The sequence below is a fragment of the Labrus bergylta genome, chromosome 19, assembly GCF_963930695.1.
Source record: "Labrus bergylta chromosome 19, fLabBer1.1, whole genome shotgun sequence".
NCBI classification, from domain to species: Eukaryota; Metazoa; Chordata; class Actinopteri; order Labriformes; family Labridae; genus Labrus; species Labrus bergylta.
The window spans coordinates 2,003,754-2,029,486 of NC_089213.1; the positions used below are offsets into that span (position 1 = coordinate 2,003,754).

General features: G+C 41.0%; 2 protein-coding genes across 2 annotated transcripts; one reads left to right on the top strand and one right to left on the bottom strand.

Moving 5' to 3' along the window:
* Positions 1-160: 160 nt before the first annotated feature.
* skic2 (SKI2 subunit of superkiller complex) lies at positions 161-21,122 on the bottom strand. Its single transcript, XM_065948310.1, has 29 exons — positions 20,837-21,122; positions 20,293-20,411; positions 17,931-18,052; positions 17,677-17,794; positions 16,844-16,958; positions 16,670-16,744; positions 16,521-16,574; positions 16,268-16,431; positions 15,709-15,864; positions 15,323-15,468; positions 14,720-14,866; positions 14,546-14,630; positions 14,337-14,443; positions 13,364-13,510; positions 13,174-13,270; positions 12,844-13,056; positions 11,149-11,259; positions 10,352-10,463; positions 10,111-10,229; positions 9,696-9,827; positions 9,333-9,470; positions 8,200-8,304; positions 7,767-7,896; positions 7,505-7,631; positions 5,842-6,052; positions 4,720-4,830; positions 3,252-3,470; positions 2,234-2,374; positions 161-609 (listed from the first exon to the last, which is right to left on the bottom strand). Exons 1-29 carry the CDS (start codon positions 20,847-20,849, stop codon positions 409-411), a joined length of 3,735 nt encoding a protein of 1,244 aa, XP_065804382.1. The 5' UTR covers positions 20,850-21,122; the 3' UTR covers positions 161-408.
* A 196-nt stretch (positions 21,123-21,318) lies between these two features.
* Positions 21,319-25,589, top strand: nelfe (negative elongation factor complex member E). Its single transcript, XM_020658055.3, has 11 exons — positions 21,319-21,459; positions 21,542-21,627; positions 22,596-22,665; positions 22,746-22,891; positions 22,975-23,049; positions 23,348-23,385; positions 23,479-23,795; positions 23,959-24,103; positions 24,244-24,298; positions 25,127-25,229; positions 25,320-25,589. The coding sequence occupies exons 2-11, from the start codon at positions 21,553-21,555 to the stop codon at positions 25,394-25,396; spliced, it is 1,101 nt and encodes a 366-aa protein (XP_020513711.2). The 5' UTR covers positions 21,319-21,459; positions 21,542-21,552; the 3' UTR covers positions 25,397-25,589.
* The last annotated feature ends 144 nt before the right edge of the window (positions 25,590-25,733 follow it).

Below are 25,733 nucleotides of genomic sequence, written 5' to 3' on the forward strand. Positions count from 1 at the left end.
CTGTCCACCCATGCATGACATTACAACATTTTTGTTCCTCTCTTGTATGTTGTCCTCAAATGATTTCTCCGTCAGAGGAGTTTCTACTCAGAATGTCAGAGAAGAAGCAGGAAACCAGTAATCTTACATTTCTTCATGTATCAGAGGAAAAAAAACAAAATGTATGTTTTTGTTTAATACAGATTTTATTACTGTACAATAAATTACAATGCAGATTTCATGTTGTCTGTACTTTGGTCTGTGGACTAAAATCATTCCCTTCTTCATTTCCAGTGATCTTCATGTAAACATCAACATGTTTTATAGGCACATACAGCACTTATGTGTTCATTTACACCATCTCGTTACCTCCCCCATTTTTTCTCACGTCTTTCTCACTAAGACAAACACTTTCTCTCCTGGTGTCTCTCAGTGGGTGTAGAGGGAGGCTGTGAAGACGATGTCCCTGCGGATGGCCAGGGACGCCTTCTCCATTTTGCTCCCCAGGACAGAGTCCCCTACGATGCGGGCGGCCTGACGCACCTCCTTCAGCACCTCATCCAGGCGCTGGATGCAGCGGACCACCGTGCCCTCCTGGACGTCTGTCAGCATGGCGATCTCTGCGAATGGCTGGAGTTGAAACGAGACATAAGAGGGAGGTGATGCAACCAAAGAAAGTCAAATAGCTTCACTGTGTCTTGAAATGAAGGAAAATCTGATATTTAGTATTACTTAGAAAGCATTATAATAATAACCGATGCAAACATAACTAGCCTACAATCAAGCTTTCAGATGTCAGACAGTTTCACAAGTAAGGATACTGTGTGAGTCAGGTTTCTAAGGGGGGACAAGATAAACCTGATGGATTCAAGATGATTTAAAGGAAATAGAAAATGACAAATCATGCTTCTGCAACCCAAAAGAACCAAAAAACCCAAAGAACAGAGCCTAAAGCAAGAACGGTATACAAAAACAGATCTGTTCCTGCTTGTGGCGTTCCTCAGGGATCTGTCTTGGGTCCTTTATTACTTTTTATTTGTCTCTCTTAGGTCGTGTAATCAGCTAATTAAAATATCATATATTGCTGTTATGATATTAAGATACACATATTTTATTATTTAAGTATTAATAAGTATTTTTTGGTGTTACTTTTATAATCTCTTATTTTTTTTAATCTAGTTTTTTTTTTTTTTTTAAATAATCATGCTTCTGCAACCCAAAAGAACAGAGCCTAAAGCAAGAACAGTATACAAAAACAGATCTGTTCTTGATTGGGAAATAGGAGATATTTTTATTACCTCTTATGTTAAAATGGAAGTTGTTCAAATATCTAAGAGTGCTGGTCTTTCTTGTGGCGTTCCTCAGGGATCTGTTCTGGGTCCTTTATTAATTACTATTTATTTGTCTCGCTTAGGTCGTGTAATCAGAAAATCAAAATATCATATTGCTGTTATGACATTAAGTTACACATATTTTATTATTTAAGTATTAATAATTGTTTTTGGTGTTACTTTTATAATCCATTATTTTTTTATATATATATATATATATATTTTTTATAACAGTTTGAACTTTGTGGTCTTGCTCTGTGAAACCTGCTATACCAAATACATTTTCCTTACTTTCTTGCATTACATTTGCAATGTTTTGCACACATATACGCCTGCATTAAAAACAAAACCTCTAACCAGACTGGACTCTCATGAATTGTAAAAAAACAACTAAAAAGTTAAATTGATGAAGCAGAGCTGGAGATGTCACAATGCTCCAGAAATTATGGATTTGTTGTTTTCTTTTTACAGGTCAGGTTTATTTGCAATGTTTTTTCTATATGTATTTATGTTTCTACAGTTTGTAACTCTGAATGTAATGTTCAAATGTCATGCCTATTTGTGTTTCTTCCTTTGAAGAGCAACAACACTATTTGTAATACTCTCTATTTATAAGAAATATAAATGTCTTTCAACATCCTGTTTTGAAATCTCTAAAGTGAAGTGGAGATTTATTTAAGCTCTTTTTCCCCTTTTTTTCCCACTGCTTCTATCCACCTAAACTTGAATAGTTGCATTTTGTTTGTAATTAGTACATTAGAGCTGACTTTTTTATCCCCTTGGTTCCAAGCTAGTTGAGATATGTCAAATTTATCAGCTGTACCTTTGTAATGCATTTCTTTTCATCACGGTAAAGATTGCATGTTTATACATGGTGTGAAAGTGGTGAAAATCGAGTGGGACAGCAGAGAGTTAAACCTCACCATGCCTCTGGCCCAGCAGTACACAACCTCTGTCAGGCCAAACTTAAACTGGCCGACAAACTCCTCGGCCGTCTGAGGTATCTCACATTCCCTCTGCAGCTCTCCGATACGCTTGGCCACAGACAGCACCCGATCGATGCCCTGAAAGAAAAACAGGAAAAAGGGAAGACAAGAGATGAAGAGAGACAGATGTGGGAAGATTGAGAAGAGTAAGTAAAGCTTGAAAGATTTTAAGTTTACACGCCGCCCTTAAATGCATCGCTCACTTCCCTCTTAGTGTTAACAGAATGACCTCGCCATTTACGTTCAAGGAAATGTGTTTAACAAACCGTCTGCAGCGCTCTCGCAGGTCTGCAGCGCTCAGGTCATCACTAATTTAGAGACTCGTAAAGCACTTTCATGTAGTTCAAGACACACACACACACACACACACACACACACACACACACACACACACACAGAAACAGAGAGACACACACACACACACACACACACACACACACACACACACACACACACACACACACACACACACACACACACACACACACACACACACACACACACACACACACACAGAAACAGAGAGACACACACACACACACACACACACACACACACACACACACACACACACACACACACACACACACACACACACACACACACACACACACACACACACACACACACACACACACACACACACACACACACACACACACACACAGAGGACAGAGTTGAAGACATGAGTGATTTATTAAGTGAGTGAGGGGACAGGGCTGACTCAGGTGACGTGCCCCTGCTGTCCTTTCTTCAGGGCTGAAGTGTTATGCATAAAATCTGCACAAGTAAAATGAATTATAATGTGTTCGTGTGTGTGTGTGTGTGTGTGTGTGTGTGTGTGTGTGTGTGTGTGTGTGTCTGAGTCATCCATGGGGGAGTCAGAGTCTGTACAGTATGTCAGCACACACACACGTCACAGTGACTGTCACTTTAAATAACACCGTCTCCTCACCTCTTGTAGTGTGTTGGTGATGTGCGGCTCCACCTGCGTGTTCTGTGTGAACACCAGGCAGGACAGCAGGGCGGCGCTCTCCTCCGGAGCGAGAGGGCTCAGGACGTTCTCGAACAGCAGCTCGGTCAGCAGCAGCTCGTGGCTGCTGATCTGACAAGCGACGCGGCCTTTCAGCTGCACCGCGCCGCCGCTGTCCACATACTGGAGGGACTGCAGCACCTGAGGAGGACCAGCAGGGAGGAAGACTCCGGGTTAGTTACATCTACATCAAGCTGAACTCAATTAAAGTTCTATTCTTATTCTCTTAAAAATGACATGTTCATGGAAATAACACAATTAAACTGTCAGTTTAAATTCACACACATTCATTAAAAAAAAAAAAAATTCTATAACTAAAATAAAGTTAAGTCTCAAAAGTTTTATTTTATGGAGGCACTTTGATCGTAATACTGATGACAGCTCTTATGAAGGACTTTCAGTTTCTGGTGGTTTTTGCACCCCCTAGTGGTGGGTCTTATTGACCTTTAGGGTGTTGTACTGTTCAGGTGTCAGTCGTTTCACTAGCTGTGAACTTGGATGAAGTAAAAAAAATTAAAAAAAAGGCCTTTACTGCAACCTGTAAATCCATTTGTCTGACACCTACCCTGCAGCAGCAGCAGTCTCAGACATTAGAAATGACTCTATGGAAAGACGGTTATCTTCTTGATGTTTTGGTTTGCTGTTGTAAGTCACAAGGAGACTTCAGTATTAATTTCAGTCTCTTTCATCGCTATTTAAAAAGAAGCTTTAAACAACAATCTCTTTTTTTTTGCTGGTTGGCTCAGGGGCTTTAAACCATTGGGTTGACCACTTCTTAAAGGACTTTGAACAGACAAAATTGTCTCTAAAGGCACTGCCTGGGGCTCATGGGGACTGGTATGAAATAAATTCAGACTTAATCTGGAATAAAAATGATAAATAATGAAAGAAATAGTTACTTAAAGCCTCATCTGGGATCTGTTATGTTTTTGGGAATTATTTCAGCTGTCGGTTAGGGGACTATCTTATCGTAAAATTAGAAGGCATACGATAAATTAAATACACTTATGCATCGCTTTTAAAATCTTCAAAGCGATTTTAGAGTACAAATCACTCACCAATTCACACACAGACATTCATACACCGATGGAAGAGGATTCTATGTTAAATGCACATCATTAACCAAATAACTAATCCCATCCATACGCATTCACACGCCATTGGCTAAGATGTCAGGAATAGTCTTGTCCAATGGCGTGTAGACCTGGGACCTGGGACCAATTGAGAGAGGTCCCACTCTAGCCACAGCTGCCCCTAAAGCTACAGAGGGTAAAGCTAAAGGCTGTGGTCTCAAATACTGGACTCAAACTGACAACAAACTGACAACAGCCAAAATAAAAACACTTCAGATCAGAAAATCAGAAGAGTGACTCAAACGTCTGATCCAGACCTTGATCCTCTGGTGGTATTCAGGCAGCAGGGACAGAGACTGATCGGACACCAGGAAGAGCAGCCTGTCCAGCTCCTCCTGCACACCCATCCTGTCCTGAACCCGAGCAAACTGAAACACACACACACACACACACACACACACACACAACAGGGTTACTTAACTTACATATAGAACATCAGTAGAGCTGCACTTGACCTGATTTCAGTGCTTTAAAAAAAAATGGAACACTGATAGTACAGAGGAGTCTCTTGTAACATGTAAAGTGAACATGTAACATAAAACCAGCGAGGCCAATTACTGTGTAGCGCATCACTACGCTAACACTCATTTTAGAATACCCACAATGCAGCATTAAGAGAAATGAAGTGTAATGAAGTGATGACTGGAGACAGTGATACTGCTACCAAGAGTTTGTTATCCGGTAATGTAATCAGAGTGTGTGTGAGTGTGAACGTGTGTGTGTGTGTGAGACGCTGCGCCTGTGAGACAGTGATGAGCTGGAGCCTATATGTGTGTAATTATAGAAACAGCCGGCTCCAGATTCTCGCATCTTATCTCCTCTCGACGAGGCTGCCAGTGAGAGACGGGATGTGCAGCACGCACGCAAAAAATCTTGTAGCGTTAAGACTTTGATGTTATTACAGTGAAACTAGAGGGAGGAATGATGGAGGGGTTGAGAGGAAACTGATGCTGGAACAAACGGGCCAAACGAGGAGAGGCATCAGAAGTGTGTTATGTACGGGCATGATGTTAATTAGCCGCATAAATATGCAATCACTGCACAAAAGAATTTATTAGCAAACAGTGTAATAAAGCCTGGCCTCTTCTCAGACTATAAATAACTGCATCAGGGATTTAAAAACACACACACACACACACACACACACACACACACACACACACACACACACACACACACACACACACACACACACACACACACACACACACACACACACACACACACACACACACACACACACACACACACACACACACACACACACACACACACACACACACACACACACACACACACACACACACACACACACACACACACACACACACACACACACACACACACACACACACACACACACACACACACACACACACCTGCTCTGCAAAAGTGGGCGAGTGGATGCAGCTGAACTCTTTGAGGCTCCCCTCCAGCACTCGGCGCCTCATGGAGCCCTCCACCACGTCCACGCTCTTCAGCTGGAGGTCGTTCACAGGGTCCAGGCTCGCTATGCCGCTGGGGTTGGCCTCGGCCAATCGCAGGAGCTCCTGGGTTGCCGTGGAGATGGCCTGGCCGGGAGGGTCGAGTCTGAGGAGGAGGAGGAGGAGGAGTAGGGCACATTGATGACGATAGATAAGATGTTTTTTTTAATTTAACGGGCTTGGTGGTCTGATTGAAAAGTTTAAGTGAGACAACTAATGCAAACATCCTCGCTCTCTTTATGTGGAACAGTGAAAAAGTAATTCACACACCAGTTCTATTTTGAGAAAAGACAATGCACTGCAAACAAAACATTCTCATATTAACATTGTGCCTGGTGCGAGGATCTTATGTGCTTTAAAATGAGAAGCTACAAACAAACTCCAAACCTTGACTAAGCCCCAAAACACTTACAATGCAAATGTTTAAAGGCTTTATATGTGAGTTTTTTGATCCAGCAGATGTCGCCCTTGAGCACCAGCATGAAACCAAAACAACTCGCGCTGCATTGTTGTGTTAGCATGCTAATGCTAGCGATCTTTATTATGCTGGTATCTTCACACTGCATGTAAATTTACCTGAAATGAGCGTGATCTAGAAACACAGTTAAGCAGTGAGTACAGTATGTTATTCTTCTTTTCTCTAGTCCCTCAATTAAACAACTTTTATACACGAGGGGAGGAGTCAGCCGGCCGTCCCGGCGATGTAAACAAACTGAAGATAGGACTCTGAAAACTCTGAAAACATCACAGACAGTGGGACTCGGGTGTTACACCCATTGTAGACAGTCATGACTCACAGAGTTATTTTCAGAGGATATACTTGATTTCTACATTTAAGTGTGAAAAATCACATATAAAAACTTTAAACATACACAGCTAATAATAATAATAATAATAATAATAATAACTTTATGTATATAGCACCTCTAAAAACATGGGTTTACAAAGTGCTTTGACAAAGAGCAAAGGCATAAAAAAGAAAAAAGAAAAAGAACTCAAACACAGAAGAAGATAAAAAACAGAAAGGATATAACCAGAACAACAAGAGACAATCCAACAGCAAAATACACAACAAACATATTTAACCCAACTATCACAAGACCCATCAAAGGAACCATCATAAGTACCGAGGCAGCGCAAGAACCCAACAACACAGATATCTGTAAATCCTCATTTTCAACTCCTGTACTTCCCATAGGGCAACTGTTGTAGAAATAACTTTTTTTTTTATGGATGTTTTTCTTCCTGCATGTTTAAAATGAAGTACCCTCTTTGTTTACTGGCTGGCAGTGTGTTCCTCTCTGAGTTTGTTGGCTCGTGCGTGGTTTCTTGGCACTTTACTGCCATCAACTGTTAGTCAGCGATATAGAAATCTTCATAAAATGTTTTTTATGCACATGGATGATACAAAAAAAAAGAAAAAACAGGAGATCCACTTGTAAAAATCTGCTTCAAGGCACTACGAGTAGTCACAAGTTCAGGTTTTGAAGGTGATTGTGAGGTCAGAACATAAATATTAAGTTACTTATTAATACGTTAGATGATTTTAAACACACACCTGAATCGTGGCTGCTGCCTCTTGTTGTAGTTATCTATGATCCTGTCTGGAATCACTTTGAGGGTTTTCACTGTGATGGCTGAGATGTCCTGAAGCTTCAGTTTCTGCACCGTGTGGCTGCAAGGACCTGACCAAAAACAAAGAAAGAAACAGAAACATCTCACACACCGTTACTTCTCTCACACCTGGGTGAAAGCCTCAGGGGGGCTCGAGGGCTCATGGAGGATTTAGGAAAAATGAAAAAGAGTGCGCATCGACCAACCTTCAGGAATAAAGAGAGCTGTGTTGACCAGGTGAGGAAAGGAATTGTTGCATTTCCCCTCGCCCTCCTCGTTGCCTTTCTCACAGATGATGAGCGCTGTGAAGGTGCGATTCACCGCGTCGTTTGAAACCTGAGAGGAACACATACACAAGCTTTTACATATTTGTCTCTGTGTTTTGTGCAGTTATCAAACACTTATGCGAATGATAATATCGGTCGATATTATCGGCTGGACGATTAATCGGTCGGGCTCTGCAAAAAACGACATTGTTAGAAGAGATATCTCATCACCACTAATCTGCTGCATTCAATCAAATATTCCTTCTTACTTTCATTTTCCACTTTTTGCTCAAGAATAAGAAAGTGTAATTAGAAAGTCTTTTATCTGATGCAACCATGAAGTACACACACACACACAGTCACACACACCAACCTGCAGCAGAACTCCCAGAGCGTTGAGATGCTGTTTGTTGTTCACCACGACCACTCGACCGACAGACAGAGCTTTGAGCCCGTTCAGAGACTCCAGAATCGCACGCTGAAACCAGAGACAGCAGCGAGGTAAATGTGACATCATGACACCTGAAGGATCACCATTTGTCTTTATCAATGAGTCAATGAGGGGATGTGCAAAAATGTTCTCCAGCTAAACAAAGACAAAAGCTGTTTTTGGAGCAAAGGAGTCAGCAATCAGCTTCAGTCAGTAAGACTTAAAACCTCTGGGCGTATTGATGGACTCAGACCTCAATTTTAAAAGCCACATTAAGACAATTACAAAGTCAGCCTACTATCACCTGAAGAACATATCAAGAATTAGAGGACTTATGTCCCAGCAGGACCTGGAAAACTTCTATCTTCAGTCGTCTTGATTACTGTAACAGTGTCTTTACAGGTCTGCCTAAAACATCAGTCAGACAACTGCAGCTGATCTAGAACGCTGCTGCTAGAGTCCTCACCAAAACCAAGAAAATGGATCACATCAGTCCAGTTCTGAGGTCTTTACACTGGCTCCCAGTCTGTCAGAGAATAGACTTTAAAATCCTGCAGCTGGTTTATAAAGCGCTTAAAGGTTTAAGGCCAAAATACATTAGTGACCTCCTGATTAACTACGAACCATCCAGACCGCTCAGGTGGTCTGGGACAGGTCTGCTCTCTGTCCCCAGAGTCAGAACCAAACATGGAGAAGCAGCGTTCAGCTTCTATGCTCTTTATATCTGGAACAAACTCCCAGAAAACTGCAGGTCTGCTGAATCTCTCAGCTCTTTTAAATCCAGGTTGAAGACACACCTGTTTACAGCTGCCTTTCATTAAACAGCTTTAATAAGATTTTAAACTTTAACTCTGCACTGTAACGTTTAACTCTTTTTATATTTTTACTTTATTTATTTCAATTAATTTCATTTTAATTATTTTTATTTGAACATATTTCCAGATTTAATAATTTCAGTGATTCTTTTAAATGTTCTATTTTAACACACAATGTTTAATGTGTGTGTGTGTGTGTGTGTGTGTGTGTGTGTGTGTGTGTGTGTGTGTGTGTGTGTGTGTGTGTGTGTGTGTGTGAACCTGCAGGGCTTCAGTGGTGGTTCGTAGCTCCGTCACAGTGTGGTAATAAGGCAGCAGGTCGGTCAGCTGGCCGTCTGTGTCCAGAGGAGGCAGAGACGACAACGACTGCTTCAGCTGGCTGATCGTCTTCTCGTGGGCCTGAAGAAGAAGAAGAAGAAGAAGAAGAAGACAGGAAATGACTTTTCATTTCACTGCATTTCATAAATAAATAAAAATAAACAACATCACATTCTTAATGTTTCCTGGACAGAGAACAGGGAAGAGGAGGAGTTCAGTGAGGGAGATTAGAGGAGTTCTTTCTGTATATTCTGTTATGTGTTGTTTAAGTCATCAAACGTGTCATGTTGTGCAGGTGTAGGTTACCTGAGTGTCCCTGTGGCTCTCTGAGAAGCTCCTCCTCATCATGTCGGTCACACGCAGGGCTTCCACTCGCAGCAGGTTCAGGATCATCGTGTAGGTGAGTCTGAACTGAGACTGGAGGATCGTGGGTTTCCCCTGAAACAGACGAGAGGACGCTGATAAAGGAATCTGTTGACCTCTGACTGCACCGCTTACATTTCTATTTAGAGAGGTTTCTTATACTTCATTTTGTCTGAATTTATTCTGCTTCAATTGATTGATGTATTTAGTTGCAGGACTTAAAACACACACACACACACACACACACAAGCATACACACAGAAAGAAAACCCAAACAGAATCATCCAACGTAATGGTACTTTTTTCTTTGGATGTGTGAAACATAATGAGTATTTTTTGTTCTGAGGGATTTTCTCACCAGCATCATGACGTGCACATCTGCCATCTCATGGACTCCGGCCTTACAGAGAATGATGACGGTGCCCGTGGCGTCCAGGCCTCTCCTGCCCGCTCTGCCCGCCATCTGAATGTACTCACCTGAAAAAAAAAAAAACATGAAAGAGAGATTAAAAAATTGTTGTTTCCCCTTAATTCAACACGAGGAGATGAAAGATCATGATCCATGGAGGTTCTGATGACAGAGATAAAAACAAACAAACCTGGCAGCAGATTCCTGAAGCCCGTCCCGTCGTGTTTCCTGATGCTGTCGAACACCACCGTACGAGCAGGCATGTTCACGCCCATCGCAAACGTCTCAGTCGCAAAGAGCACCTTGAGGATGAAGGGGAAGAAGCAGATTGTTTTACTGTGAGTCTACATGTGTTTGTAGATTATACTTGAAGCAGCAGGGGGGAAAAAAATGTTTTTCTAGAAGTATATCCTGGTTAAATTTCATCCTCTGAAGGTGGAAAAGAAAACTTATTCCCACTTCACTTTGTCGCTGAATTACTAATTAGTGTACAGACAAGCTTAATATTTACATGTATATGAAATATTCTTAAAACAAACATTCTTCTACACAGACCTTGATATAACTCGAGTTAGAGTTAGTTAAAAAGCCCTCCACCAATTTTAAAAATAAAATAAATATCACAATACTGATGATTCACCATGAGTCAGCCCTTTAAGTGATTTGTAAGACGTGTCATGACTATACATGGACATAATGTTTGGTAAACTTTTGTGTCTATCTTGCCATTATATCATGTTGTCCTGTCCAATAATTTAACCCTAACTGAAAGTTATAGATGTAGTCATAAAAACATTTTGATAACGGGCCCCGGAGTAATTTTGTATTTCAAAGTGGGCCGCTGCAGTCTTAAGTTTGGGAAAGGCTGCTGTATAGGAACCCCGAGGTGAACTACTCATGACCTGTATTTGTGATGGAGACTATCACACTCTCTGATTCTATGTTTGAATTATTATTATTATTGTTAAGTATCTTTGTCTGACTCACCTTCACGAGACCCCGTGAGAAGAGCATCTCGATGACCTCCTTCAGTATGGGCAGGATCCCGCTGTGATGGACCGCTATCCCCCTCTTCAGCAGATCCCTCATGACCAAGATCTGAACGAGGAGGTGTTCAGAAGTGTGAGTGTCAAATATAGAACGGTTAGAATCATGTAAATATATCAGACTACTTTTTTTTCTGTGATTATTTTGCATAGCATGTTCCAAAACGAGAACGGGAATTATAACGACCTGACATTATTGTTGGATGTTTCAGAATTGTAAACCTTGGAGGTCATCGATCCCCATCAGGCTGATACAGATTTATAACTTACATATCTGTATATTTTCTGATATGTGCCGGTACATGGCTCCTATTTTTTCAAACCTCTCAGCACAGTCTCCTACACATGAAGCAGTTGAGGTTTTAACTAGCTTGGTTCACAATGTTTAATCATGTTAAATATTCTTTAACTGAGTTTATTTGTTGAAGAAACCAGCTGTCAAGGTAACGTTTCATAGTAATATTGATGCAGAAATAGGTGCTGCACCATCTACATGGAAAAGGTCTTTTTACATTCAAGCCGAGAGTTCTCTTTGTTGGCAGCCAAATGTGGAATCAGTGAATAGTTTTCCTTCAAATATCATATCAGTCTGAAAGATCTCACATCAGGGAGACTCGTTTTTATACTTTTCAAAAACTTGCTAAGAGAGAAATCACATTTCCAGTCTGAATTGCCCCAAGATGAATCTTAATAAAGGAAAAAGATTCCGAGCTGAGAGGAACAAACAGTTTGAAAATGAACCCAGTCTGAACATGGTTTTAAGTAGGGCTGCAGGTTAAAAATATCGATTTGTCATTGAATTGCAATCATTTTTTTTCCAATTCAATATGGCTTCAGGGAAATCCTGAGATCAATTATTTCTGATGCGATGACGCCCCACTCCACTGGGGGCACTGTGTGTGCTGTCGTACTTCTGCATACTGTACTATAATGTTGTATTATTTGTTTGTTAAAGAATAATGTAACGATAAAATACATTTTTGAGTCAGTTTGTTCTAAACCAAAATAACAAATAATGCACACATCATTATTTAACAAATATCAGAAGGTATTGTGATGAGTTATCTGGGTATTTCTATCATCTATGCGTTTTATTAAATTGATATTGAAGCATATTGATCAATATCAAATCGAATCGATATCGAACTGTGAACCAAAGAACTGAAATCGAATTGAATTGTAAGGTTGTGGACAATACCCAGCTCTAGTTTTATTTATTTTATTTTATTTTATTTTATTTTACTTATTTTATTTATTTATTTTACTTTATTTATTTTATTTATTTTATTTATTTTATTTATTTTATTTATTTTATTTATTTTATTTTATTTTACAGGGACATTGCATATTAATAAACATTTCAGTAAATATGCCAGAGTTAGCCAAAAGGCAAATTTTCATCTGTTGTCCCTGGCCAGATTTGATAAAAGGCACCCTATAAAAAAACAAATTCAAACATCACTAAAAGCTGCAAAAATATAAATATCAAGACAGTAATTAAGCAGACACAGGAGAAAATACATAAAGCATTAAGGATACACATCCATTTTGAGTCAAGGAGTGAATCATTGGTGGAGAAATATTCATCATTGGTTTAGATTCACATAACTGTACCGCATCACACCAAGCCTTTTACCTGAGGCAGCTGTCTGTCTCCTCCCCTGAGGCGACTCATGCTCTTCTGGAAGAAGGAGTGGATCTCAGCCTTCTCCACAGAGGTGGTCATGTCCATGGAGTCGAGTGAGCGGGCGTTGTCGTCGCAGCGTGTCCGAGAGAAGGTGAAGGCGACGACGGGCGTCTGCTGCCTCTGGGACAGGAAGTGCAGGAGAGTGAGCCACACCGATCGGTCCTGGAGGGAAAAAAAAAAGAATAATGCAGATAGGAATGAGAATTTAAAGCAGAAGGACGCGGTTTGAGCAATACAGAAAAACACAGCGAGGGCATGGACAGAAAGAAGAGTCTTCACCTGACTCGCTGTGGTGTTGTGAGATGTGTTTTTTGTTCCAAATGATTGGGCATGTTTGCTGGTGCGGTCCTTCTTTGCATCGACAGCTGCATAGTACCTGAAAAGGAAACCCCAAAAAAATGTTTTAAGATCATTCTGGTGAGGTTTTAGTCGCAGCGTAACTTAAGCTACAGATGAGAGGAAGCTGCACCCTTTAGTGAGGAAGTTGCCCACAGCGTCCACCAGCAGGAACATCTCTTTCTGAGTCTTGGTGCTGTTCCCAGTGTACAGATAATGCTCCAAAGGCACGGGTCTCTTCATCGTGCTGATCACGTAAATGTGCTTCTTCTTTATCCGACTAAGGAAACAGAAAGATGGGGAGTCAATAAATCAATTAAGAGTAAATCCTCAAACAAGAACAAATAAATATCCACATCATGTCAAAGCTGGGGCTGCGTGGTGGTCACGGCCAGAAGCTTCCTGTTGAACAGGAGCCTCTCTGTGGAGATTCATGTTCTTCCTGTGCATGCGTGGGTTCGCTCTGGGTTCCTCCCACAGTCCAGATCCGTTTCTGGGACGTCAGCGCAGCGTTGCTCAACCATGACACATCACAGGAGAACGACAAGATCCCGCGGGAATAAAGAGAAAAACATGCAAACAACACGTTGCTTTGTCTTTCTGAGGATGCTTTGTTGTTCACTCGGTGCCTGTTTTGACGTCATGTTGATAAAGTGATGAAAAATACGATCGCGAATCCGTATATTGTGTTTTATTTTGAAATTGACCGGATGCTCTGTGCGTTTCCTTGTCTGACTTCCTGCCCGGGCTGTCATATTCTGTCCAGCTTGACGCGTGCCTGCAGCGCACTCCGGCGAAAATGCCCATGACAGCTGGGATCGGCTTCGGCTCATATTGCGATAATGATGAATTAGGATTTAATCATGCAGCCCTAATTTTAGTTTGAAAACAATACAGGAAGTGTTATCTTTGTATAACAACATGCAGCTAACTTAAAAGGAGATGATTATCCAATAAGGAGTTGAAAATATGAACGGTTAAAGGATCAAACAGAGAGAAACTCAGGACCCGCCTCTCACACACGTCACCGTCGCTGACAGAAATACTGTAAAAGCAATGAATTAAATCAAACCATGGTTTTTAAATCCTCTTCAAGGTTCTCTTACCCGATCCATTCACTGAACTCCAGAGCGTTTGGCACTGTGGCGCTCAGGAGGATGATACTGACGTGATCGGGAAGCATAATCAAAACCTCCTCCCACACGACGCCTCTCTGAGGAAAGAAAACAAAAAGACGGTAAAGGAGGAGAAGAGAACTGTCACTCTGTCCTTTTTTTATTAAGTTATGATCGAGATACGGAGAGCGGTCTCTGACCTCAGCATCGTTGATGTAATGAACCTCGTCAAAGATCACCCACTCCAAGTCTCTGATGACCTCTGAACCGTTGTAAAGCATAGACCTGAGAGAGAGCAGGAAGACGTTCACTCTTTGGAGTTACAAAAAAAACCAAAAAGATGGATGACATTTATAACCTAACAGCTGAGGTACCTGAGGATCTCAGTGGTCATGATGAGACATGAAGATTCAGGGCTGAGCTGGACATCTCCTGTTAAGAGTCCCACATCGCTGAAGGTGTTTTTAAAGTCTCTGAACTTCTGATTGGACAGGGCTTTAATGGGAGAGGTGTAGATGGTCCTATCAAAACAAAAACAACAAAAACAGAATCAGAAAAAGTTACAGAGGGACAAATGTTGCAGTCCTTCATATCCCTTTAGGTGGTATTTGTTCTGGGTATCACTGATCTTGTCTGTGTGTAGCTTTTATGTTTTGAATATTTTTGTAAATGTGAAATTGCTTATGCTACATTTTTGACCAGAACTTCCTAGAAGAAGAAGAATACCATTAGTCTTTTTCTTGTAATGTAACTTAGCTGTGTTTTATCCAATACTGACTTTATTTTGAATTTATTCATTAGAAACTCCAAAGACAATCTTCTCTCTTGATTATGAAACTGTGTTAAAGCTTGTTGTATCTCTGTATGTATTTGTATTTGAATTTTCCTCTGGATCAATAAAGTACATATCTATCTATCGTTAAAACTTGTAACCCATGTTTGTGCAGAAGAAGAATCAATTAGTACCAAACGCTCACCTCGTCATGTGTTTCTGGGAGAGCGCGATGGCGTACTCGGCCACCACTGTTTTGCCAGCTGATGTGTGCGCGGCCACAAACACAGAGTCGTGGTTCTCCAGCCTGAGCACAGCCTGCTTCTGGAACGTGTCCAACTCAAACGGCCACTAGAGGGAGGAGCGGAAAGACACAGGTCAGGCACTGCAGGAAGTGATTATTAAGTGATGATTAATGACAGAGAGAGAGAGAGAGAGAGAGAGAGAGAGAGAGAGAGAGAGAGAGAGAGAGAGAGAGAGAGAGAGAGAGAGAGAGAGAGAGAGAGAGAGAGAGAGAGAGAGAGAGAGAGAGAGAGAGAGTAGCATTCAACACACTGCTCCAGTCTACCTGGATGATGTTAGAATACAAACCTTGAAAGCTGGGTTGGGGATGCGTTTATAGAAATCATCACAGGGGGAAGAAATGTTGACAGGGATCGCCCACTTTTTATTTTCCTCCGAGTTTTCTTTTGGCTTTGATTTCTCCTCTTTTCCTTTCTCTGAGGGAGACGAGGATGACACGGCGTCCTGAAGACGGAACAGAAGGAGAACCAGATTTCAGCTCCGAGAAAACAGCACAGCTTGTATGTATTTTATTTGTATACTATTTGATCAAATTCAAACAAGTTTATTAAGTTTATTAACGGTCTGGTCAACTGTTTTATTTCAGTAAACCAGACTCTCTGAATCTCATTAAAACAATCCAATGATAAACTACACACATTCTGATTCATCTGAAACATTTAGGACAGAAAAAGATCAACTATCTTATTTTAGCATGATGATGCCTATGTGGACTGTGTTTCTTTTTCTTTATTGGACCTTTGTGATCACCACACAGACAGTCCTGGACGTCATGCACTCTGTTTTCAAACCTTTTCTTTCAGAGAGAGGAGAACATTATGAAGCAGGTTTTTTCTTCCTGCAGTACCTTGATGCCCAGCTCTTCGAGGCTGTTTGTTCTTGGTAGTTTGGGTGCGTCTTCCCTCCCTTTGGCTTCCTCTTCCTCTTTCTCCTCAGGCTGTAGATCAGTGATGTAATCAAATGTAGACAGGAGGGACATGAGATTGACCTCTGCTTTTGCTAGCTTGGCATCTTCCAGACACAAATAAAACATAAAGTTAAAAACGTATCTTATACACACTGTAGGATTTCTTTTAGTACAAGAAGTTATGACAGCTTACTTTTGTCAGTGAAGTCCATCCCAGCTTTAAACCCAGGAGGGACTTGAAGTAAATCTATGAGAGGAATAAAGTCAAATTCAACTATTAGGAGCTGAAATACACAGAAGCCTCATCATTTCACAACACTAAGATCAAAATTATAAGATCACCTTTCTCAAAGTCGATGTCTTCCTCCAGCTCGGATTTCTTCTTGATTTGGTCCAGACTAAGCTCCTCCATTCCTCCTGTGAGCACACATTGAAACATGATTAGAAAAGGATGAATACCACGCTGTAAAACATCTCCATTAAAAGACAGGTCATGTATCTTATCGTCTGTCTCACCGGGGAGGAAAGGGTAGTTAGTGTTGCTTCCTCTGAGGCTCTCTGACGGAGGTCCAGGTTGTCGTTGAAATGAAAGCGAATTCTTTGCTGACATGCCGGTGTTCTCCAGTAACACCTGAAGGTGAATAAAGAAATGTTAGTCTGAGGATTGAACCACCCATCTTCCAGTCGCATGCATATCTAGTGTAGTTATTAAAACAGCACAGACTGTAACCTGTTTTTTTTTTTGTTTGTTTGCTGATTTATTTCTCGATAAATATAAATATAAATACATTTTATCATGAAATATCAGAAGAGTCAAAATATCCTAAACTTTTTTCCAAAGTTGAAGTCTACATTTTAATTCCCCTTTTTGATCTGACAGACAGTGCAAAGGCACCAACATGGGAAATAAAGAAAAGCAGGAAATATATTCACATTTTAGAAGCTGGTACGAGCACGTTTTTGTAATTTCTTTTTTTTTTTTTTTTTAAGATTTCTTTTTGGGCTTTTTGTGCCTTTAATTGAGAGACAGGACAGAGGATAGAGTCGGAAATCAGGGAGAGAGAAAGGTAGGACATGCAGGAAAGGAGCCACAGGCTGGATTTGAACCTGGGCCGCCCGCTTGGAGGACTGTAGCCTCCATACATGGGGCGCACGAACTAACCACTGCGCCACCACAGCGCACCACGTTAATGTATTTCTACTCAGAAAAATGACCAAAAACACGACTTCAAACATGTTAAACTTATTTTTTTCCTCCTCGTCTTTTATTTTGGAGACATAGGTCGCTCAGCTCCAGGTAACATCCCGCCTTAAACAACAGTGAAGTAAAGACAGTGTTTGTGATGTACCTCTGTGAAGTCCAGCAGCATGCCTGTGGTTGGATCTCTGACGACAGAGAGACCGGAGTGAAGAGTAGACGGAGTGCATTTGAGTAAAGAGTCGACGTTAACTTCTCTCTGAGTCACCCTGATGAGGACAAGACCAAAACAAAAGGGTTTTTATCAAACAAATAAGACATTAAAATAATCATACTTCTGCATATTCTCAGAAAAACACTAGCTTTAAAAGTTACAACATTAAATTGTTTAGAGGAAACACATACTTGAGAAACTTCTGGAAGGCAAAGTTAGTGTCATGTATAGGAAGCCAGGCCGGGTCCTGTAAAAACTGTTTCTCTACTTCTTTCTCCAGGCTCAGGCTGGTGGGAGGTAGACCGTGGGGGAGCTGGGGGGGGGGAGATACAGTCAGATATTCAGTAACATTCAGTAAGTGAAGGTTAGATTCCTATGTTAATGTTTGTTTGTGTTTTCTCCCCACAATGATCCCTTCCAACTACAGTAAATCTGAAAAAAGTCCCCCCCAAAAAAAATCATAAAACAACACAAAAAAGTGCACAGGTTTACGGGTGTGTTTTTTAACCACAGCTCACTTCTAAAGCACATATTTGTTACTTTAACAATAAGAAGAAGCATTCGACCGATGGGGACATTAATGAGAAGAATCATCAATGTTGACAAATAAATAAAAGAGGTGTAAAAGCTAAGCAGTGGTGAAACAAGCATTTGGATGTTTTACATAATAAGCTACATAAAACTCGACATGTTAAACACCTACAATGAAACACTTCATAAAGAAATAGAGCAATGGAAATATCAGCATTGGGTGTCTCTATAAAAACTGTATTTTACAATACTACTACTTTACTAAATCCTCCTTTTTCCACTTCCCATCTGCACAGCTGTCCCAAGAGTCAGCCTCTAGTTGGACACTTTAATGATCACCTCAATTACTTAAATAGTTAAATAGCACCTTTAATTTAATGTTTGCACTGCCTGTTATTTAATGTCTGTTTTTGATAACTCTGCACATTCTGCTTTTTAAACATTGCTGTACATATATAAACAACTCAACTTCAGGAGGTCAACACTTTTTATTTTCTTATGTTTTATATTCAGGTCTAATTACAGATTTTTTCTTCAACTGGTTCTTGTTTAAATGGCACATATATTTTTATCCCTGCACTTTTAATTGCACAGTTTAAGTTTGATTCATCTAGAGGTATTCTTTAATCTTTTTTTCAGGTTTATATATATGTATGGGAGGGGGGGCGTCAGTTTTGTGGTTTAATTTGTAACAGATGTTTCATGTCATGTCTTTGTAACCTGCTACTGGATGCTTTGAATTTCCCTCAGGATCAATAAAGTATCTACCTATCTCTATATCTATATGATAATATTGTTGATGCTACCTAGTTTACTGTTGGGTAGTTTAATGTATAAAATATATCACATTTTATTAACTAATTACATTTAGAGTAATAAGAAAATATAGGCTAGTGCGACGTTCAGTGTTTATCTTTGAAATGCAGTGAAAGAAGTAAAAAGCAGACTGAATCCAAAAAATACAAGATGTATTCAGACTGTATTATAGTTATTTATCAATACTGCGTCTTTTCTAATCTCTGTGTTTTTGTCCATGCGTTGTGTTTCTGAATATTATTTTAATAATGGTATAAAGATGATGCTCACACACACCACACAGTCCAATCTGCACTTTCACACTGTTTACATTACAGTCTTTACATTTCACTGCACATCTGTATGAGCATGTGACAAATAAAAAATCTTGAATCTTGAACATCTGTGGGACTTGAATTAAAAGGTGAAGTAATGTCAGTGATCCTGCAGCTCACCGACCCTGCAGCACACCGACCCTGCAGCTCACCGACCCTGCAGCTCACTGACCCTGCAGCACACCGACCCTGCAGCACTTTGACCCTGCAGCTCACCGACCCTGCAGCACACCGACCCTGCAGCACTTTGACCCTGCAGCACACCGACCCTGCAGCTCACCGACCCTGCAGCACACCGACCCTGCAGCTCACCGACCCCGCAGCACTTTGACCCTGCAGCACACTGACCCTGCAGCTCACCGACCCTGCAGCACACTGACCCTGCAGCTCACCGACCCCGCAGCACACCGACCCTGCAGCTCACCGACCCTGCAGCACACCGACCCTGCAGCTCACCGACCCCGCAGCACTTTGACCCTGCAGCACACCGACCCCGCAGCTCACTGACCCCGCAGCTCACCGACCCCGCAGCACACCGACCCCGCAGCACACCGACCCTGCAGCTCACTCACCCTGCAGCACACCGACCCTGCAGCTCACTCACCCTGCAGCTCACCCACCCTGCAGCTCACCGACCCTGCAGCTCACCGACCCTGCAGCTCACCCACCCTGCAGCACACCGACCCTGCAGCTCACCGACCCTGCAGCACACCGACCCTGCAGCACACCGACCCTGCAGCACACCGACCCTGCAGCACACCGACCCTGCAGCACACCGACCCTGCAGCTCACCGACCCTGCAGCTCACTCACCCTGCAGCTCACCGACCCTGCAGCTCACCGACCCTGCAGCTCACCGACCCTGCAGCTCACTCACCGTGCAGCTCACTCACCGTGCTCTGTGGAGGTAAAGGCTGACCAGCCAGGGGATGTGTGATGACCTCAAACCTGCCAGAGCATCCCATCTCCAGCAGGGACAGGGGCAGCTCCAAGGGGCCCGCGGGAGGCACATCTGCACAGAGAGGAGCAGAAATAACTAAATGAATAAAGAGAGCCTGAACGCAACACAAACAAACAACTTATGAATGAAGACACACCCCAGGAACCATTATCAACGTTTTACACTTCTGCAGGAGGTCAAAACAAACCGAAAACATATTACTGCAGCCTTTAGCAAGAATCCAGATTAGTGTGATTAGTCTGATTAGTGTGATTAGTCTGATTAGTGTGATTAGTCTGATTAGTGTGATTAGTCTGATTAGTGTGATTAGTGTGATTAGTCTGATTAGTGTGATTAGTGTGACCCATGAGGAGCTGAAAGGAGCCACATCATCACAGAAGCTGCAGGATTGGAGCATGCTAACAGGAAGAAGAAACTCTTTGACACTTATTTAAACCAAAAACTGTCTTGAAATTTAACAACAGACTTAAACTTACTCATTCGGTCCATGTCAGCACTCACAACTGAAAAGCTAAAAAAAAAAAGTTGCCACCAACGAGTTGTCTGCTGCTGTCGCCTCGGAAGTTGCCAAAATTGACAAAAGCGGAAGTGGCTACTACAAAAAAAAGCTAACTAGATAAATCAGAAATAAATAAATAAATCAGAAAAAACTCTGTTTGTCTCCCATTTTCGCTAAACTACCCCAAAAACACAGTGTTATGTGTTATATATATTTACGGAGGGCTGCTGTTGTTGTTGCTTTGCTATCAGTTCATGCTGTTAGAAAGCGCCAGAGTACACTCCTACGTCATCACTCCGCGTCTGTGTTGTTGCTGCGCTACAGGATCGTCACACATTTTGGTGAGCGAATGAATAAACAAGTAATGCAACAGGAAGTGCATGTTTTATCACACTGAGAGGATAGTTTTTAGTTTCCTCGCATGATTTATTCACATATTTAAGCTCTGAGAGTGAATTAAATATTGTTTTGGTTTCAGGAAAGCGACTCTTAGCTGACCGAGGCGACCTGACCGAGGCGACCTGACCGAGGCGACCTGATCGAGGCGACCTGATCGAGGCTACCTGATCGAGGCTACCTGAGGCACACGGGGGTTTAACAGTAAACCAGATCATTTATCTTTTTTTCTGTGATGTTTAGCTTGATATTTATTGATGAATTGATGGATTAATGTGTGTTTCAGGTGTTTCTGTCATGGTGGTGTTTCCGAGTTCTCTGACGGAGGAGGAAGAAGCTTTACAAAAGAAATATGCGAAATTAAAGAAAAAGGTAAATGATTGACAGCTGGCTGCCTTCATCATCCCCTCGTTTACTCACACATACAAGACATTTGATTGACTGGGCTGTCAATGTTCAAAAGTGTAACATCAGATATTGATACAGGAAATCTTTCTTACTGAAGTCCATAACTCTGAACAACAGCTCACCTGTCATCATGATAATATCTGTCATACTGTAATCTGTTCTGCACATGTTACATTTACAAATTATCCCTACACTCATGTTCACTTCATTTGTCTGTCTACTCACTGTTATATTGTATAGTTTCTGCTGATAATATGTCTACACTCATGCACTTTAACTTCTGTCAATACTGTCCATTCACTACTCTGTTTTTGCACATTTACATTTAATCTTTCATATTTAAGACTAGTAATGCTAAGTTAAATCCTGGTTGGATATATTCTCATTCTTAGTTTTGATATTTTTAGTGCTTATTTACTTCGTATTTAATATTATATTGTGTTTAAATTTGCTAATATTGTGTTTTTTACTCATATTGTGAGTTTGGACAACCTGCTGCTGTAACGCCACAATTTCCCAGTTTGGGATCAATAAAGTCATTCTATTCTATTCTATTCTATTCTATTCTATTCTATTCTATTCTATTCTATTCTAAACAGACAAATGAACAAACACTAATATGTACGAGCCTGCATGAGACAAAAGTGCCGTGATGAGTTGTGCAAACGATGCTGAAAACAAAGATGATGAATTATGTGATTATGTAAAAGATGGGTTCATTTTTACAGTATTTACATTAAAGCAGTGTGCATAGATTGAGGTGAGGAGGATAGCAACACATGCATGATGATGATAAGTGAGTGACCATAACATGCGGATGAATAATGGTATTAACATTAATCTGTTAAATGCGTTGTTGTGACATGAAGTCCCATTCTGTTTGATCTTCTCTGTATTTCACAAAAAACAAAAATGATTTCAATCTTTTTCAGAAAAAGGCGCTGCTGGCTTTGAAGAAGCAGAGTTCAACCAACCAGACAAACCAGAGTGGCTTGAAGCGCAGTAAGTGCATATAACTCCCCTTCTATGTATACGGTTAATTCCTCATCATCATATTAACTTTAAACTCACCTTTCTTAAAGCTTTGTCCGACCAGCCTGTTGTTGACACGGCAACAGCTACAGAGCAGGCGAAGATGCTGATCAAGTCGGGAGCCATCAGTGCCATCAAATCAGAGAACAAAAACTCTGGCTTTAAACGCTCTCGAATGCTGGAGATAAAACTCAAGGTGAGATATTCTCCTGACAATCATTTGTTGACTTGTTTTGTTTGACTTGATTTGTTTAAATGCTGTTTTTTAATTTGCCGCAGGACCCCGAGAAAGGCTCGGTGCCGGCTTTCTTACCGTTCCAAAGAAGTGTCTCTATAGACGAAGAACAACCTGAGGTAAAGTGGATACAAAACATAAAGAAACACAGTTATATTTTCTTTTCTAAAGCATCAATTCATCAGAGATTGAAGTCTATTACATGTTCATGTCTTTCTGTATTGACTGATTTCTGTTGTTCACATTCATGTTGTAGTTGTTTATTAACTTTTTATAAATACACATCTTATATTTTTATGCACATTTACAGATTGAAGTTTTGTTTAAAAATGTTAAAGTTTGAAAAAGTCTTTATAAGGGTTTGAATTGAAAATAGGAAATGTTTTTTTGATGGAATTGTATTTGTGCTTCTCCTAGTCTGGGAAGAGAGCCCAAAGGAAATCTCTGTATGAGAGGTAATGTCTCCACACCACGATGAATAAGCACAACCAACATGTTTAATAAGCTGTGAATTAATGTGTCTGAATTATCCCCGTATGACCTTACAGCTTCGTCAGCTCGAGCGATCGTTATCGAGATGACGACGACGGAGGGAGCGGGGGCAGCGGAAGTGGTGGTCTGCCACCCAGCCGCGAGATGGACAGAGAGCGAGAGCGAGAGCGAGAACCTGAAGTGGATAAAGAGCGGGACAGAGAGAGAGAGAGGGAGAGGGAGAGAGAGAGAGACCGGGACAGGGAGAGAGAGAGAGAGAGGGGAAGGGACCGAGAGCGGGAAAGGGACCGAGAAAGAGACAGAGACCGAAGCAGAGAGAGGGATCGAGACCGTGAAAGGGATCGGGAAAGAGAGAGAGACGGACCCTTCAGACGTAAGAAAACAAATCTGTGTTGTTCTAAAAGAAGGCTATGCACTTATTTTATTCCTGTAGTATCTTTTGTGCTTCAGAGCCATGCTGTAAAGTAGATGTGTTTGGGGTTTTCAAATAGCAGGCTGGCTAACTAAAATGCCGTTTCCAATGTTTTCCCTTGCAGGGTCAGATTCCTACCCCGAGCGAAGAGGTGTGAGGAAGGGGAACACAGTTTATGTTTACGGCTCCGGGCTCACTGAGGAGAGCCTCCGCTCTGCTTTCTCTCAACATGGAAACATCATAGACCTCTCCATGGACAACCCACGCAAGTATGGAACCATTTAACAACTCAATGTGCACACTGCCAACATCTCTACCTACTCTTATAAATGCATTCTAACTGTGTTCACATATTAGACTGCTTTCTCCTGTTTCAGTTAAATTGTGATTTTTGGTTTTGTTCCACTAGTTGTGCATTCATCACTTTTGAGAAGATGGAGTCTGCAGACATGGCTGTGGCTGAGGTTTGTATCTACCTAATATAAGAGAATAAATAGAAAAGAGAGAAAATGAGTGCAGCAGAACAAAGAGCTGTCCAAGAAAGGTTTAGATTTTAAACATTTCCCATATTCATTTTTAAATTGTAAGAAATCTGACTGGTTTAGGACAGTAGTTGGAGTCCTAAACCCACACAAATCTGAGTACACTTTTATTTCTAGAGCAGATATGTTATTGAGAGAGGGTGTAGGTATCATAAATGGCCAGATAAATAATAAAACTCTTGAGTTAAAAAAAAAAAAAGAAACTCTTACCTAAAGGTCACTTTTAGGTAAGAGAACTTTCCCACTGCATCATGTTTTCAGTCAGCAGATAGTTTCCTCAGGTGTTTCAGGAGAGTCTAATTGACCTGATAATAAAATTAAGTAGGTCAGACTTACCTTCGTTTATTCAACTTCTCTGCTTTTATTTTTATTAATATGCTTACATTATTTCTTTTAATATTTACTATAATTTTTTCCATAATTTAATGTATTTTAATTATCATTTTAAATACATACTTTCCTACATCAGCAGACTGATTTCGACAACCTGGTATTAAATTAGTTATCACATCATCGTAAGCCATGGTCATCAGGGCAGAAAGTTAGAAATCCATTAAATTCATAGGTTTGTTTTTGGTCTTGAAGGTATTTTCATGCTAAATGTAGAACTTTTAACGGACATTTTCCAAATTAATTAAGTATTTTTTCATATTTGACTTGAAAACCGCATTAAGTTTTAGGTGTGTCTCAATGTGTCGTGTTTATACAGAGCAGCACTTTTAACCCTCCTTGCTGTGTTTCATCTCTCAGCTGAACGGGAGCACGGTGGGAGACATTCACATCAAAGTCAGCATCGCCAGGAAGCAGCCCATGCTGGACGCCGCCACGGGCAAATCTGTCTGGGCCTCACTCGGTATAAACGCAGCGCTCTTACTGTGTGTGTGTGTGTGTGTGCGTGTGTACAGCGAGGACTAACCTTCTGAATGTCTGCTTTGTGTTACAGCTGTGCAGAACAGCACGAAAGGCTCCTACAGAGACAAGAGGAATCAAGTCGTGTACAGTGAAGATTTCCTCAAATGAGATTTTTTTTTCTTCTGTTTTTGCATATATCTTTTCATATTGTTAGTAGCAATCTTTTTGTGTTACAGGATGAATGCAGAACTATCCTTTATCTCTTAGATCATACGGCTGTTTGCATTATATTCTGTGATGCTGTGGCAGCTCTGCTCATTAAACAGAATTAAAAACTTCAATAAACAAGTGTCCAAACGTTCTTACTACTTCCTGTGTGTTTTCCATAAAACCTTTCCAAACAAGACAAAGAAAGTCGCTGGATGAGATAAAGCAGAGAGGAGTTAAGAACATTTTAGATTCCCCCCATTAAGTTCCCGAACAGTAATCCATGACTTCTAAAAAC

Coding starts and splice junctions, on each gene's coding strand:
- skic2 (XM_065948310.1), bottom strand. Junction 10,464..11,148: donor TCTCACGGGGTCTCGTGAAG/GTGAGTCAGACA, acceptor TTCATCCTCAAG/GTGCTCTTTGCGACTGAGAC. Junction 9,471..9,695: donor AGAGCCACAGGGACACTCAG/GTAACCTACACC, acceptor CTTCTTCTTCAG/GCCCACGAGAAGACGATCAG.
- nelfe (XM_020658055.3), top strand. CDS start 21,553: ATGGTGGTGTTTCCGAGTTCTCTGACGGAGGAGGAAGAAGCTTTACAA. Junction 24,104..24,243: donor TCCATGGACAACCCACGCAA/GTATGGAACCAT, acceptor TTGTTCCACTAG/TTGTGCATTCATCACTTTTG. Junction 25,230..25,319: donor ATCTGTCTGGGCCTCACTCG/GTATAAACGCAG, acceptor TTTGTGTTACAG/CTGTGCAGAACAGCACGAAA.